This window comes from Scleropages formosus, chromosome 2 (assembly GCF_900964775.1).
Source record: "Scleropages formosus chromosome 2, fSclFor1.1, whole genome shotgun sequence".
NCBI classification, from domain to species: domain Eukaryota; kingdom Metazoa; phylum Chordata; class Actinopteri; order Osteoglossiformes; family Osteoglossidae; genus Scleropages; species Scleropages formosus.
In genome coordinates this window covers 9,622,592-9,639,507 of record NC_041807.1, presented here as the reverse complement: position 1 = coordinate 9,639,507, position 16,916 = coordinate 9,622,592, and the positions used below count along the sequence as shown (strand labels likewise).

The 16,916-nt window shown below is 43.5% G+C and overlaps 2 protein-coding genes across 2 annotated transcripts; one reads left to right on the top strand and one right to left on the bottom strand.

The window, feature by feature from the left end:
* Nucleotides 1-60: 60 nt before the first annotated feature.
* On the top strand, nt 61-7,440 carry LOC108940444 (2-oxoglutarate-dependent dioxygenase htyE). Its single transcript, XM_018762624.1, has 7 exons — nt 61-631; nt 721-836; nt 2,317-2,383; nt 2,573-2,729; nt 6,622-6,767; nt 6,867-6,977; nt 7,131-7,440. Exons 1-7 carry the CDS (start codon nt 479-481, stop codon nt 7,308-7,310), a joined length of 930 nt encoding a protein of 309 aa, XP_018618140.1. The 5' UTR covers nt 61-478; the 3' UTR covers nt 7,311-7,440.
* Nucleotides 7,441-7,445: 5 nt separating this feature from the next.
* Nucleotides 7,446-16,498, bottom strand: nucb2b (nucleobindin 2b). The gene is made up of 13 exons (XM_018762608.2): nt 16,369-16,498; nt 15,117-15,260; nt 12,801-12,908; nt 12,571-12,703; nt 12,215-12,318; nt 11,213-11,398; nt 10,943-11,033; nt 10,789-10,847; nt 10,615-10,707; nt 10,420-10,509; nt 10,094-10,264; nt 9,156-9,216; nt 7,446-8,951 (listed from the first exon to the last, which is right to left on the bottom strand). Exons 2-13 carry the CDS (start codon nt 15,258-15,260, stop codon nt 8,866-8,868), a joined length of 1,326 nt encoding a protein of 441 aa, XP_018618124.1. The 5' UTR covers nt 16,369-16,498; the 3' UTR covers nt 7,446-8,865.
* Between the last annotated feature and the right edge of the window lie 418 nt (nt 16,499-16,916).

The following is a 16,916-nucleotide window of genomic DNA, read 5'->3' as shown; positions in this document are numbered from 1 at the left end:
ACTCGCTGCGACGCATTTCTATATATTTTGTCCGAGGCAGTGGTGGGAAAACGCTACGTAGGTAACCGGATACCTCAATCGCTGTCGCGAGCCTCATTTTGAGGTGCCTCGCGCGATGTGGCGAGGCCGTTATCCGCATGCGCACAGAAACGGGCTCGCGGGCTGCGGAAAGTTTCCCCAGTTGGTTCTGGAAGTTGCTGCCGCTCGTTTTGCGACTCCATGAAACTCCTGCATTTAGACGATTATTCTGGGAGTTTTAGGGACTCTGTCGCAGCCCAGGCTAGCAGTGTGAGCGAGCCTGAGAAGTACCCGCCCTGAGCCTTAGGCTGAGTGTCCAAAGCGATTGGCTGCCTGAATAATTATAATAATCATAATCCTTGCATTTTTTTTCCACAAGACTGAAATAACAAACTAAAACGGTAGAACGGCGATCTAGTTTCCTTGCAAAGGTGTCTTAAACTTAAAGCAGAGGCCCGAGATGAAGATCCCTGTAGTTGACTTTGAAGCGTGCGCGAGCGGAGAGAAGAACCCGACTGACGAGGAGCTCGTGAGGCTGAGCGCAGAGCTGCGGGCCGCTTTCACGCGGGTCGGGTTCGTGTACCTGCGCAACACTTGCGTTACCCAAGAAGAGGTACCGTATTAGGCTAAGGGGCTCCATACTTGCACGTCCTCTTGAATCATGTGATTATCACGCTGTTGTAACACTTTGAATTCGACTAGGTTGATGCAGTGATGGACATCTCAAAGAAATTCTTTCTTCTTCCTGAGGAGGTGAAAATGCCTTTCAGTAGAAAGGAGAGCAACAACCATGGCTGGGTCTCCTCTGAATCTGAGAGGTGGGATGTTTTTGGGCTGGATGAGGGAATTTGATCACCCATCGCACGTTGGCTAACATTGTTACCCTGCATTCGCTGTTTTCAAGCAGTCTAAATGTTATGGTTATAGTAATATTAATTTTTTCATGATCAATCGTGTCTTGGTGGTTTGGAAACTGATCTGGAAGCGTAGGATATGAGGCAAGGTGCTAGTCGGTCGTAGATGATTACATGATTTACCAGACACTTTTCTCCAAAGTGACATGCAATAGCAGAGAGTAATACAGTAAGTGCATCAACAGGAGGAGACATTTGGTGATCCTAGAGTACAGTCAACTTGTCACATTCCACCATATAAACCAGTATATATCACACAAGTAGCGGCATACAGGTTTATCCGTTATTCAACAATTCATTACCAAAAAAAATATTAAGCATAAGCACGCGTCTGTCGTGCATTTACGAAGTCAGCAGAGAAGTGAGTCCGAAAGAGGTGAGTTTTGAGACCCTTCTTAATTGTACTGAGAGATTAAGCAGTTCTGAGTGGGGGAGGGGTGGGGATCCCATTCTACCACATCAGAGCCAGAAACAAAAGCCTTTGTGCTTTTGATTCTGCACCTCTTGTGTGTCGGACCACCAGGCGGGCAGAGGCGGAGGAGCATAGCAGTCTGGTAGGGGTGTAGCGAATGAACTAGTCTGGTAGATATCGGGGAACAGACCCATTTATCGTTTGCAGGCTTTAACAAGACTCTTAAATTTAGTCCGAGCAACCATAGGAAGCTGGGGGGGGGAGGAGTGCGGCGGTGTGGCGGGTTTGGCTTCGGCCTGCTCTCTGGCGGGTCTGGGGTTTGAGTCCTGCTTTGGGTGCTTTGCAATGGACTGGCGTTCCGTCCTGGGTGTGTCTCCTCCAGCCCTGCACCCTGTGCTGCCAGGTTAGGCTCCGGTTTGCCGTGACCCCGCTCGTGACAAGCGGCATCGGGCTGTGTGTGTGTGTGTGTGTGTGTGTGTAAGCTATAGGAAGCTAATGGAGAGAGACAAGGAGGGGTCATGCATGGGAACACTTTGGCAGGTCAAACAAGACTTGTGCAGCTGCATCCTGTGTCGGCTGTAGAGATTTGATGGCAGAGGCTGGAAGGCCAGACAGGAGAGAGTTGCAGTAGGCCAGGTGGGATATCACCATGGCCTGGACCAGAAGTTGCATAGAGTTTGTTGTGAGGTGGCAGATCGTGCTGTTATCCAGGGTGTATCCGCAGGGACGGGTTGTGGTTCAGATATGTCGAGAGATACGAGTCAATCATTAGTCCCAGGCTCTTAGCCGATGACAACTCACTCACTTCTACTTTAAGTTTGATGAAAGGTACTTGACAGGAAGGTGGACCAGCTGGAGGATGAAGGATCTTTGTTTTGGAGAGGTTTAGTTGTAGGCTGAGTGCATGCCCACTACCAAGTCCTGTGGGATATTGTATTAATATATATAATACACATGTTTTTTATTTAATAGGTTAAATCCTCATCGACCAGGAGATTTGAAAGAGGCCTTCAACATTGCCTCTCTGGAACCTGATGAGGTATTATAGAAACTTAAAAGTATATTTTCATTCAACCCCTATGACTTATAAATGCCTGTGATCTGTGCATGTTTTAGTGAAGACCATCAGAAATGTAATGAATGTTATGTTTCTACTTATGTTGTGGAATTTTCACTCTTGAGTGTTCTTCTGCCTGTGTTGGTCATTCACAGTGCTTCTCCTCCCCAGAACTGGCCTTCAGAGGAGATTCTGCCAGGGTTCCGCGAAGCGCAACAGTCTTTCTTTGTACAGTGTAAAGACTTGTCCCTGCAAGTTCTCAGGGTAATGGCCCTGAGCTTGGGCCTGGATGCAGACGTCTTCACCAATGAGCACAAACTCATAGGCAGTAAGTACCGACCACCCACTGTTTGGCAGACACCACATCCAAGCTTTCTGATGCAGCCTCCCCTCTCATTCAGAACTGCTGAAATTCTGTCCACATTTAAAAAGTGTCTGAAAACTCACCTCTTCCACACTCACTTTGCCCATGATCCCTTAAGTTCATGTAAGGTGCAAGGTAAAAACATTTGTTCATGCACCATAATAAACCTTTAAGTAGCTGCTACTCCTGTATTGTGCATAAATGTTTGTGTATCTTGTGCTACTCGTGTGATGAACATTGGTGCATATCATGGAAAGAAACAAACCTTACTTAAGAAGCACACATCTGCAACTAGGTATCTCTCCAAATGTAATGCACAAATTGTATTCTCTGAGATGTACATCGCTTTGGAGAAAAGCATCAGCTAAATGAATAAATGTAAATATACTGATGCAGAAGTATAGCATTTTGAAGTCCAGACCCAGCAAAAAGTTTTTTTTTTTAGGATTTATATTAAGTTGTTTAAGCTTCACCTCTAAATATGTATTAATATTTAAAAGCATAGACTGTCCTCTTTAAGGTGCTTGAGGATGCAGCATTGTAGCATGTATTGTTTTGGAGAGTATTTATACACCGATCAGCCACAACATTAAAACCACCGACAGGTGAAGTGAATAACATTGATTATCTTGTTACGATGGCACCTGTCAAGGGGTGGAATATATTAGGCAGCAAGTGAACAGTCAGTAAGGGGGGTGCGGTGGTGTAGCGGGTTTGGCCAGGACCTGCTCTCCAGTAGGTCTGGGGTTTGAGTCCCGCTTGGGGTGCCTTGCGACGGACTGGCGTCCCGTCCTGGATGTGTCCCCTCCCCCTCCAGCCTTGCACCCTGTGTTGCCAGGTTAGGCTCCAGCTTGCTGCGACCCCGCTCGGGACAAACGGTTTTAGACTCTGTGTGTGAACAGTCAGTTCTTGAATTTGATGTGCTGGAAGCAGGAAAAATGGGAAGCGTAAGGATCCAAGTGATGTTGACAAGGGCCAAACTGTGATGGCTAGACAACTGGGTCAGAGCATCTACAAAACAGCAGGTCTTGTGGGGTGTTCCTAGTGTGCAATGGTTAGTACCTATCAAAAGTAATCCAAGGAAAGACAACTGGTGAACCAGCAACTGGCTCATGGGTGCTCACAGCTCAATGATGTGGGAGCAAAGGCTACCCCGTCTGGTCCGATCCCACAGAAGAGCTACTGTAGCACAAATTGCTGAAAACCTTCATGCTGGCCATTATAGAAAGGTGACAAAACACACAGTGCATTGCAGGTTGCTGCATAGCCACAGACCGGTGAGAGTGCCCATGCTGACCCCTGTCTACCGCTGAAAGTGCCTACAATGGGCACACGAGCATCAGAACTAGACCGTGGAGCAATGGAAGAAGGTGGCCTGATTAATCATGTTTTCGTTTAGATCATGTGGACGGTCGGGTGTGTGTGTGTGTGTGTGTGTGTGTGTGTGTGTCATTTACTTGGGGAAGAGATGGCAGCAGGATGCACTTTGGGAAGAAGGCAAGCCGGCGGAGGCAGTGTGGTGCTCTTGGCAGTGTTCTGCTGGGAAACCTTGGGTCCTGGCATTCATGTGGAATTTTACTTTGACATGTACCACCTACTTAACGATTGTTGCAGACCACATACACCCCTTCATGGCAACGGTATTCCTTTACAGCAGTGGCCCTGCCACACTGCAAAAATTGTTCAGGAAAGATGTAAGGAACATGTCAAAGACTTCAAGGTCTTGACTTGGCCTCCAAATTCCCTAAATCTCAATCCGATTGAGGAATGTGCTGGAAAAACAAGTCCGATTCATGGAGGCCCCACTTCGCAATTCACGGGACTTAAAGGATCTGTTGCTAATGTCTTGGTGCCACATACCACAGGACACCTTCAGAGGTCTTGTAGAGTCTATGCCTCGATGGGTCAAAGCTGTTTTGGTGGCATGAGGGGGACCTACACAATATTAGGCAGGTGGTTTTAATGTTTTGACTGATCGGTGTATGTCCTCTGGCATGGACAAAATTGAATGCCTGGGTCCCCGGGCGATATTATTGGTTGTTTCTCACCATGATGGTGTTATAAGTGTGTCAGTATGAGAAAACTGGCTTAAACCATGAAGGATTTGTGGAATGATATGAATTCTGTTCGTTAACAAATGGTGGATAGCCACAATTTATACTTGTATATAGGCAGTCCCCGAGTTATGAACGTCCGACTTGCATACAACCCGTAGTTATGAACCGCCCCCCGTAACGCCTATTAAAAATTCAAGGTACTGTACATACAATGGTTTGTAATAACAAATGGGTGCTACTTTGCTACACACATCAAAACATTGCGCGTCTACACCGGTTTGTCGGCTCGCGGGTGTGTGGGTCGGAGGTAGGACAAAGACTTGGTTCTTTTCAATCGGACTTTCCCGCCAACGACCTCACCCAAAACTTTCGCACATGCCTGAAATCAGACCAGTGGGGTGTTAAGAAGTCAAACCTGCACACCCTGTTCCGGAATCTCATTTGAGAAACCCATCTCTCCAGCGCTCTTGAGTGAACCATTGACTACCTACCCATCCTTCCAAGTCCCTCATTCTCCTCCTCTCTCGCTTCCGCTCCTGACGTCCACGGCTTCCGGCACTTTCGTTGCCTGCTCGACTACGACATCGGGTTCTCCCCAAGACCTCCATTTGCGCATCGAGCGACCCATGTCTGTCCTTGACCGTGAATCTTGCCTGCTCCCTTGTGTACCAACGATAAAGATCCCGCGATTGGGTCCACACACACACACACCTCAGTCTCCCGCCCGCACAGTATGACATGCACCGCATTGCTCTTAAGTGTCTTGTGTTTGGCTGTTTTTTTGCCTTTTGTTTAAAAACCCTCATGACACCAAAGTGTAAATGTGATTGTGATGGTGATGCATCAAAGAAAAGGTAAACAATCACGTTTGAAACTAAAGTGGAAGTAATAAAGCAATAGGAAAAAGGTTTTGGAAAAGTGAGCATTAAAGTTTCTTTAATGTTTTTTTTTTTTAATACCTTCACACATTCTCTCTCTCCTCCTCTGTCTTTTGCCCTGTCTTATAAATACTGTAGTAACTATTATTATTATTGTCATTACTGTATTACATTAGATGTTTTAGTGGATGTTTCTTTGATGTTTTTTATGCATAGAAAAGTACACGATGTACTATATACTAAGACAAACATTTGACTAACTTGACGTTCGACACGAACCGTACCTAACTCTTCCAACTTGCGTACAAATTCAAGTTAAATACAGACTTGGGAACAGAACTTGTTCGTAATCCGGGAACTGCCTGTAAAGGACATCGTCCTGTTTTCAACATACTATTATCTTCACTGCTTTGGCTGTTTGGCTGGCTCTTTTTATAATGTACTTTGATCAGAGTTGTATCATCTGGTCTTATCACAGTGACAAAAGTACCTCTACTGACAGTGTTTAGTTTAAAATTAACTAGATTTGCCTACAGTCTTTAAACTTTAGTAAAACTACCCATTCACAAAATGCTTACAGCCTCTTCTTAAATTGCACATTGATTGTGGATTGCAGGATGATACTTTTTAAGGGCCTTAGATAAAACATGTTTGATTAATCCAGTGATATTTAGGTTATGAAGGATTTCTTTATCAAAATAAAACCTTTTGACACAATTTCAAATCTTAGTCATAATTGTTTCAATAAATGTTTATTTGAACTCTTCAAGCAGAAATAGTTTAAGCATCTTATTTTCTGTTTTTGGAGCGTGTATTACTGCGATAGCAGATATCTTCTTTTTCTGTTAGCAACTCTGTGCCCGTGTTTAACTTTTGTGAGTGTGGACCTGATACGTATTCTGATGGAGCAGTGTCTCGCAGGCAAAGAGAATGGCAGTACACTGCGGGCCCTATACTACCCCCCAGTGAATTACGACACTGTTAAGGAGGGCCAACTGCGGTGCGGCGAGCATTCTGACTATGGCAGCATCACCCTGGTGTTCCAGAGCCGCGAGGGCGGCCTGCAGGTGAGCGCACAGGTGTCTGTTTCACCTGGTGCTTCCAGCAGCACTCAGGGCACTAGTACACCCTGGTCATTGGCATGTTCCTCTTCCTTCTGCCACCAGGTGAAGACTAGGTCTGGGGACTTCATATCTGCACCCAGCATTCCAGGCACTGTCCTGATCAACATTGCGGACCTGATGCAGAGATGGACTGGTGATATTTTTGTCTCAGCGGTAAGATGTCACGTCTGCCCCTCACCTGTTTTTCAGTTTACCCTCATGGTAAAAGTGATGAAATGCCAGATGAGCGTATGTATAGATCTGTAGCTCCTTGGTGTATTTTGAAAACTGAGAATCAAGCAGGTGTGCTGCATTCCCTTTCACCAGGCACACCGTGTCTTGCTGCCCCTTCCTGGCAATGTCACAACCAGGCAGTCTCTGGCTTTCTTTGTGCAACCTGACAATGAGGCCGTCATTAAGTGCTATGATGGATCGGACAAATACCCCCCCATAAAGGCGGTGGACTACCTCTGGGAGCATTTAGGAGATTCTTATGGGCTAATGTAGACCTTTTTTCTTTAATGTATTTTCTCAGTGATGGCTGTGATCTGAAAAGCTTAAAAGATTTTACATATCACATGATTAAATCTTCAGTACTAAGTATTGGCCCTAAAAGAAAATAAAAACGCTCAGTTAAACTGCTTAATTGTGATGGTGCTTTATTTGATTTTTGGAATGTCCGTTAACTAAACTGTCAAACCCATGTATCACCTCAGAACAATGAAAAATACACAAAAAGAGGGGGGAAATTTTAATTAAATATATTCTGGAGAACATAGTACAGATTCCCCCCCAAGTAAAGGGTAAACTGGAGGGAGAGGGCTAGAAAACCTGCCAGTTGTATTAATCATTCTGGGGCAGGTTTGGGTATATGCCTGTTGGACACACTTGAGCTGGTGGGCAATAGTACAGAAACCTTCGCTTGCTCACACACAACAACGTGAGGAGAGAGAGATGGCGACAAAGAGGTAGAGGGCGTCGAGCTCAGCATAAAGAACCGAGTCCTACCTTATCTGCACTGTACTGCAGACCTCTGAGCTGTGGTTATGGGATTTAGCATAAACTATAATCATAAAGAAGATGTATAGCCAACAGCCCAGGTGTCATAAGTCTCCCCCAGCATAATGAATATCATTTGCAGATTACAGGGTTTTTTAGATTGTGCAAAAATGAAACAACATATTTGTGCATTTTTGCATGTTTAATATACACATACAGTGCCTGTTTCACGTTTAGCAGGAGGACAGCTTCTTTTTTTTTTAAATCCAAAATGAGAAAGTGACAGTACTTTCACTTTAATTATAAAAGGAATCTTTTACAGACACCATTTGAGGGCTGTTTAAAAAAAATTCCTGAGCTGATCATCTGTTGCAAACATGCAGAATTTAAGTTGTTTTGGGCTGAGAAGTATTCCACATAGAAATTTATCAAATAAATTATGTAGAACTGTTTAGAAACTCACAAAATGTACTTCAGAAAATGTCAACTTACATCTGTCTGTCCAGTAGCACTGTTTTTACCCACTACAAACAGGGTAGTCTTAAATTATTCTGCAGCATGTGGATAAAGATCATCTCCCATTTTCATTTTTTTCCTTAGAATTAAAATGTGCTGGTGTGCAGTAATTTCCTTTTAACCTTAATAGTACATGAAATTATACAGTAAGTCTACTGTGGATTTAGATCTTTGATGAGCTTCACAATGCCTTTGAAATCCACTATTATGCTGTGCCATATGAACTAATGCTTTTTTTAAAAAAAGGAAAGGGGGGGGGTCTATACCATAGTTTACCATGGGATTCTGAGTTTTGATGACCTTTATAGAGAGAACGGTTGTACTGGTCCTGGGGGGGGGGGGGGGGGGGGGGGGGGGGGGGGAATGCTTGTTATACCATTTCTTTTAGAGGAGCCAGCAGTTTATACACATCAGTTTGTAATACCAGACAAAGTTGGAATTTTGCTGTTTTTCTGATTTGTTTTTTGCCGGGTCTTGGCAGGCATGTGCTGGGACTGTAGATGTGCACACGCACTCACTCGCACTCACACACATAGAGCAGATCCAGCTAAGAGTGAGCAGGCAGGTCCTGCACATGGCCAGGAGGAAGCGGCTGGCCGTCCGTGGCTAGCGCAGGGCCGGTGTTCTCAGCACCTGAGTAGAGGACGCAACATCGAGACAGCGTGTAACAAATCTTTCACAATGAGAACTAGTTTAACTTGCAAAAACAAGTTTCCAAGATGAAATTTAGTCAGTGATTAAAATCCAGATGACAAGTTTATTCTCCCTTTCCTGTGTAACTCTCAAACTCTCCATGTGAAAAATTATAGCAATACTTTTACAAATATATCTGCTCACCTTTGTGTTCTGCAGGAGGCTCTGCATTTTGAGTTTTTAATCTTGCCATGTGTTCTACTGCCTGGATGACAAAGAAGCAAAGCACAGTGAATTCACAGTGATCTGGGATCCCTGACAGTATTTTAGGATTAAGACACTTTCCACCCATAAAGCAAACAGTAGAAGACGTGCCACTCAACCTGGCCAAACATCAACAAGGAAAGGAGGAATACCAAACAGCCAATTTCTGTTTACTCATAACAAGACTGAAAAGTGACTTTAACTGTTGCATTTTCAGTCACTCAAACGTAAAGATAAGGTTTCTTATAAACAGATATCCAACAAAATCCAGTGGTGTTTTAATTCCTACTAAAAAGGAGTTGAATCTAACCCTAGTACTATAAGTATTGGTGCCTATAATGATTTCTGGTGCTTGTATAGCTAATTTTTTTTTTTGTCCTGAATTCATTCACTCACTCAATATCAATAATCATCTGTCCAATGTAGGGTCACGGTGCTCCAGAGCCTGTCCTTGAAACAGGGCACATGGCAGGGAACACCCCACCCTACAGGGCATTTTAGTTCTTATGTTAATTACATGTACTTTTTCATTTAGCAGACAGTTTTGTCCAAAGCGACATACCTCTTAAAAAAATTTTAATTAATTTTTAATTTAAAAAAATTTAGAACAGATTAGAATATCAAATAATTGATTTTTCCTGCTTCACTGTTCTACACCAGAAACTATTTTGACTTTCTGTATTCACAGGTTTTCTGTCTCTTCTCTCTCTCTCAGTACTTGAAGCACTTTGTGCCAATGCGAACAAGAACCATTTATGTAACATGCTGCACAAACAGAACCCACGAGAAGCATATGCTGTTATAACAGATGTATCTGGACTGCTGGGTGTTGTAATGATGTCCTTCTCAATGACCGCACCCCATCATAAGCCCCCTACCTGCTGAAGCTCTAGTTTCTGTGCATTCAGCTGCTCCTGCTGTCTCTCCAGCTCCTCCTTCTGCTTCTGAAGGTCTAACGTTTTCTGGTTTAGGTCTTTCTCCTCCCTGGCCAGGTGTTCCTCAAATTCCCTCATCTCCTCTTCAGTGTAGGCCTGGTTCTGCTCTAGGGTCTGACAGGATAAGTCAAAAACAGGTTGTTTAAAGTATAGATGTCAACCAGGTGTCTACAGCAAAAAGTTGGAATGTTTTGGTATAGCTGCATTTATTTAAAAGTCTGCATACTCTGTTAGAGCAGCAAAAGAAGCAGCAACACATTGTTCTGCACCTCCCAACTCTCCGGCTCCAGAAATTCCTTCTTCTTTGTGGCGATCAGGAACTCATCCAAGGAGACCAGTCTGTCCTTGTTGGTGTCCACCTGCAGAGTAACAGTCACAGATGAGTTTAATATGAAGGTTCAGTACACATCTAAAAGTCCTTAAGTTTGACTTCCCAACACTGACTCATCCAAAGGACTTCCTACCTCATTCATAACATGTTCCCTCATGCGAAGTCTTTCTTCCTCCATTTCCACCATGTCATCTTCCTCGTTGGCAGGGTCGTAGACTTTCTCAAGCTGAAACCCCAACAAAATGAGTCATTTTTTCATTCAAGTCCATGATTTTCTCCATGTCATAATGGTCAGGTTCAAACATGCCTCCTTTGTGAACAGCGACTCCAACTCCTGCTCATCAAAGTAGCCGTCTCCATTAGTGTCTGAAAAGACCCACAAGAAGTAAGGTAGGTATTTAAACTGCAGGGACATAATAATAATCCTCTCAATAATATAAGAAGCTGGCTGGTCCTCCTACCGTGTAAGCTGAAGAATGTTTTTGGGTCAAAGTCCTCAGGGTCCAAACCATCAGCCTCCTCCCAGACCTCTTTCAACTGGTCCTGACTGCCCTGCACAGCAAACACCAATGCACACATTAACAGAGGTGGTCAAATTAACATTCCCACTACCACCCCAGCAAAACTGCGTGTAGTGTTATGTTAGCTAAGTATGTCTTACCTAACCATAACTGTAGAGTTATCCAAATGAAGGACATCATTAGAACTGCCCTGAACATTCATTGCCTCACCGGGTGATTAACTTTAGGATGGTCGGCATGTTTCTTCTTCAACTCTTCATGGTGCTCCTCCTCCTTCTTCCTCCCATCCTCGTCCAGTGTCTTCAGGTGCTCCCGCCTCTCGTGCTCTTTCATCATCTCGTACCTCTTGAACTCCTCATGGCGCTCCTTATCATAGTTTTCGAGATCATTTGTTGCCTATGGTTTCAAGTTTAAAAGGATATGAAAATCAAAATAGCTATGTCACAAATAATGAGTTGCTGATTCACCCAGCTTTCCCCAATCTGAGGCTCACAGGTAAACCATAATACAAGACAAATTACAGTTGTAATCTGCAGACTATTAAACGATGCTTTTACCCAAAGTCACTTATACTGAGTAAATCTGTTCTGAACACTTGCAGATAAAATACTGCATCTTCTACTCCGATTTGTGTTATAAAAAATGAAAAAACTAAAAATTTATAATAAGTTATAGTCATTGTTGATGAAACTGTAATGGGTATTTCATATTCAGGCTCTGCTATGATCTTTAATGCGCCTTTATTTGAAAACTGTAAGAGGGTAACATTAATTACTGATACTGGCAAGTATATGGGTCATTGTATAAACTGCAAAGTGAACTGTCATGATGAACAGGGCATCAAATTCTCGGGTTGTAAGCAATGCATATGTCCAAAAAAAAGATCTAATTAGAATCAAACAATCTCAGATGGTTTCATCAGAGGGAAAATGTTCTCAGTCCTGAGGATGTTTTTTGTCTTGTCAAATTGGATTAAAAAAGTATCCGGCGCAAACCAGACTTTAAAGTCACCCCAGGTTAGGTGACTTGCACCAAGTTCTCACTTGTATTCAGATTTCCTTAAGGGGAAAAAAAAAAAAAGTTTATGATTTCTGCAAACACAAACTCCAAGCAATGATGGATGGATGGATTCAAAAAGCAAAAAGTCCCATTTTGGTATGACTATTCTGGAAATAATGGAGACCCCGGTGTTGGTCATATGAAAATACCTACCGACTTAATGAGTCGATCCAGATCTTCCACCTCAAATGTGTGTGGATTATTGTGGTTCAGGTACTCAAACTGCTTAAGCAAGGCCTGGTGGTCCATCATCATGTCTGCAGGAGATTCAGAAGAAACCCTGAGCAGTGGAGACACATTTCCACTGTCCCTGGACAAGATCATTTCAGCCATAGGTTTCAATGCAACTGTAGTGATGTCTACGGTGGCAGGAATATGCGTGGCTGTGCCGTAACAGGAGGTTGGATTTACGACTTAAACATTTATCTGTTGGGTCTTCTTCAAAAGTCTTGAGTGGAGAGCATTCTTAGAATACAAAGACGAGTCAAAGTTTGGCTTAAACCGTGTACCTTTCCCTCCTTCGATGTCCTGCTTGGCTTTGATGAGGGCCCGCAGCCGGCTTACTTCTTGTCTCTTCAGTTCGTCAAGTTTCGTTCTCACGTGATGGCTGACAAAGTCCAGCTCTTTGGCTAACTTCCCTTGCTGTTCAAAACATTTTTTTTCCCCAGAAGATTAATTCTCTTAAATCCATGCTGAAAAGGAGAGCGAGTATCAGAAACAAAATCAGAGGCTGTGCTACCTTAATGTCTTCCATGTCCGTGTTGTGGAGCTTTTCTCTGAAGTGCTGGTCTTTCTCCAGAAAATCAATGACTTCTCTGAGGTAACGGTCATAGTGCAGTCCGGTATCCTGGTGTGTAAAACCACGTTTCAGAACGAGGGATCCAATTAAACCACAACTTTGACTTTTACATAACAATAAAGACCGCATTCTTTTTCTGTTTAAGGGGATGTTCACCATTTCTTCAGTCTGGTCTCATGATGAAACCTTGCATTAGTTACTTGTATTTTTAGTATTTCCTCAATCAAAAAAGGATTGAAAAACGGAAATTTATGTGCAACTAATAATGCAAAAAGTTTCAAATTTACATTTTTTCAAAACCATTAAATATTAAAAGGTTAAAAAACAAAAAAGCAAAGACACAAAGGTATTTCCACCACATGTTCTTTGTTCCACTCACAGGAGGCAGGATGAACACTTCACTGCCTCGCTGTTGCTCTACAAGATAGGAAGCGAGTACGGAGATGGCCAGAGCGCACACCAGCCAAGCCATTCGCTACAGTTAGACGCAGTGCCTATCTTGCTGTAATACTGAATTAAAGCCAATAATCAAGTGATTTCTGATAATGTGCCCAGTTACAATATACATCCCAGTTACGTTTCTGCCCATCATCACTCTCCTTGCCCATCATGGTGGTTTGGGTCAGATGTCATGCACTAGTACAACCAAATATTAACCAACTTACAATAGTTTCTCAGAAAATTAGTGCAGATACTTTCATTACAATGATGAAAAGATTTTTTTGATGTTTAATGAGCTTATAGATATGAAGAAGTGAGAACATCCTCTTTTGCGGCCATTTCATCAAGTTTGTGCAATTCTTGCACCTATTTCTTATAGAACTTTTTTTTTTTCTTAACCTCGATATGCTGTTCTAGTTCCTATTTGTAATTTTCATGTTTCTTTTAAAGTTTTTTTTAAAAAAAAAAACATTCACAGAAAGTGAATTAATTTAGTGCTGAGAGAAGATCCTGGTTAATCTGGACACTGCTGTTGGCTCATTGCTTAGCTGAAAAAACTTTGCCTTTTTATACAGCTCGCAATATTACTGTAGTAATTCAGGGTCGGTACTGTGTCTGTGCCCCAGGAGGGGTGGAAGGCGTTGATCGACTGTGCTCACGGACACCAGCAGGGTGTGGAGCTTGAACCAGCTATCGTGAGTTTACAAGTCCATGTCCTTAACTATCTTCAGTTACAAGCCCATGTCCTTAACTACTGCATGATGTACAGCTTTACCCAATGTAAAAAGGCTTTCTGAAATATGAGAGTCTTTCAAATGGCAAGTCTGATGGGACAAAAACATTTTCATTAACAGAAATTAGTACAACCAATCTGGGTAGATCCAAACTTTAAAAAGTCAATTACAGTTGCAAGAAAGTTTGTAAACCCTTTGGCACTACCTGGTTTTCTGCATTAATTACTCAGAAAAACGTACTCCTCTTCAATTAAGTCAAAATAATCGACAAACACTTGTACGTCTTCGTGTCACTATTGCATACATTCTTTAAACATTCACAGTCCAGGCAGGAAAAACAATATAAACCTCTAGATTAAGGACTTCTCCAAAAGCTAACTGGGTTGAGGTGTTTGTATCAGTGAGATTGGGGTTTGAGGTTTGAGGTTCCCTGCCCTGGAAAAAGGCACAAAGTTTGGTTACTTACAGCCCGTTGTTACTCAAAAAGATCCGTTGATGTGAGCCGTGCCCTCGTCAAAATAAAGTTCAGAGGGCCTTAAAGGAGAACCGAAGAGATCTCGTACGCTTGCTCTAAAAATTCTCCTTACTGTTGCGAAAGTCCAATCGGCAGCTACAGGAAACGTCTGGAGGTTATTGCTGCTGAGGGAGGCTCTGCCAGTTACTACATACATATGCTTTTTCCAGCCTCGACTGAATGTTTAAATGTATTCAATACTGACGAGAAGAGTTGAAGAGTTTAACCAGATTATTGATTACATGACTTAGTTGATCAGGTCAAATTTTATGAGCAATTAATGCAGAAATCCAGGCAACTCCAAAGTGTTCATAAACTTTTTTTTTTTTCCTTGCAACTGTATGCTCTGGTCCTTATGGAAATGCAGAGGTAGCCCCATTAAAGCCCCACACTATCAACAATGCACAAACACTAGATCAAGGACACATTTCACATGCTGATGTTACGTCAAGCAGGCGGTTATCTCCAACGTGTGTGAAATTCTGCATGTCGCTTGAGGCTGACAAAGGGCTTATCTTACAGGAAGTTACTCCGGCCCTTTACTTTCTTCATCCGTAGGATGCTTACCACGCTCTGCGGCGGTTCCTTGACTTGCTCCTCGGCGAGCTTCACTTTGGTCTTGTCCACGCTGATGGGCACCGCCTCAAAGCCCACCAGCACGCTCACGAGGAACAACAAGCACTTGAGGGAGAGTCCCCCACGCCATCTCATCTGCACATGGAGAAACAGCATCAGTTCTGAATATCGCGAGCTGCATCTCATCTCACCTGGCAGAAGGTACGAGCATCCGTGCCACCGCCAGCAGACTCCGCAACAGTTTCATCCCGGAAGCAGTCGGATCACTCGACACCCTTCTACCTCCCAACGCTCACCTGGCACAGTCAAACAGCTAACCCAGCATGACTCCATCCTCTACAAACTGCCTACAGTTCACAGCCCATGTCCGCATCCACGATCCTGTATATTTATTTACAGTCTCGTACTCCGTTCTGTGTTGCGCCATGGTCTCCGGAGAAACAACATCTCGTTCCACTGTATACAAGCTATCTAAATAAATGACAATAAAAACAACTTGAACCCGGAGCTGCACCTGCAGCGGTGTACATGTTTGTTATGGACAGTCGGTACCGATGGGTGCTCCTCAGCACTTTATCTAGTGGTGAGTCACACACACACAAGGTAGGGCACAATCAACACTGTGTGCCATGCTCAATTTACACATTTTCCGCACGTGCATCAATTTATTAACTGAAATCCAACAGAAAATAGAAATGGGGCTTCTCTGAGAAGAAAACAAAAGCAACAGAAATCACACACAGTCACTGAATAGGGATTTCATTAAGAGCCCTTTAAAGCCAACCCACATGTTTAACCAAGCATCCTGAGTGATGATGATTACTGTGAGTGTCTGCCCCCCCCCCATGTGGCTAACTGCTTCACTTTACATGTGCAGTCTAGTACCTGCCTTTTTTCCATCCGATTAGTATTAACTAGCAGTACAACTAGTGAGAAATGATGTTACATCATGTGAGCACACTGAGCCAAGCACTTCGTGTGTGTGTGTTACTAACTACTGTGAAACAACCTATCCGAGGTTTTCATTTCCAACTTCAGCCTGGGACGGGGATCCTTGCACGTTTACCACAACCTACTAATATTTTGCCAATGTGTTAGCTGGCTAACTAACTAGATGTTAACTAATCATGCCCATCACTTCTCGACCCTAGTTCCTTAGCTAACTAATCTGGGTACATCCGATTGGTCGGCAGGATCAGAGAAGAGCAAACGCGAGAAGTTGCCGACTGCAGTCTACACTTACTTTGTTGGTTAGCGCGCAGACTGTCAGGCTCCGCGTCGACCCTCTTGCTCCGATTCTAAGCGCGATCTTTCATTCGCTCTCGACTCGTTTTCTGACACAGGCGGCTGTTTTTCCCTGCCTGTGCGTTTAACCCCACCCCTTACCGAGTCAATCGAACCACGTGTGCGACTGCCATAGTAACAGCCCGCCTCCCGCCGTCTTTCCCCGCCGTAATTGGATATAGACGCTCCTATTACGAAGTTTGATTCCTGGTTTTGCCAGATTATTGGACAGCTGGCCTGTCAGTCAAATTTATTGCGACTCAGTTCCTCAAGTAAGTTGCGTTGAGGCGAAACGTACGTGGCGTTCGGATGAACCGGCTACCAAAGTGATGTCAGTGAGCAATAATAGGAAGGCTGGACATGACGTCCTGAAATAATAGCGAAAATACTGAAGTGGAACCCACGTGGTGTAAAATTATTAAAAGTATAACTTTTCCTGCTGTTTTATTAATTGTGATTTGCGTACACGTCTGGAAAAAGACATGCTTGTTTGACATCATCATCATG

Coding starts and splice junctions, on each gene's coding strand:
- nucb2b (XM_018762608.2), bottom strand. CDS start 15,260: ATGAGATGGCGTGGGGGACTCTCCCTCAAGTGCTTGTTGTTCCTCGTG. Junction 12,319..12,570: donor GGACATCGAAGGAGGGAAAG/GTACACGGTTTA, acceptor AATCTCCTGCAG/ACATGATGATGGACCACCAG. Junction 10,708..10,788: donor AGTCGCTGTTCACAAAGGAG/GCATGTTTGAAC, acceptor TTGGGGTTTCAG/CTTGAGAAAGTCTACGACCC.
- LOC108940444 (XM_018762624.1), top strand. CDS start 479: ATGAAGATCCCTGTAGTTGACTTTGAAGCGTGCGCGAGCGGAGAGAAG. Junction 2,730..6,621: donor TGAGCACAAACTCATAGGCA/GTAAGTACCGAC, acceptor AGTGTCTCGCAG/GCAAAGAGAATGGCAGTACA. Junction 6,768..6,866: donor GCCGCGAGGGCGGCCTGCAG/GTGAGCGCACAG, acceptor TTCTGCCACCAG/GTGAAGACTAGGTCTGGGGA.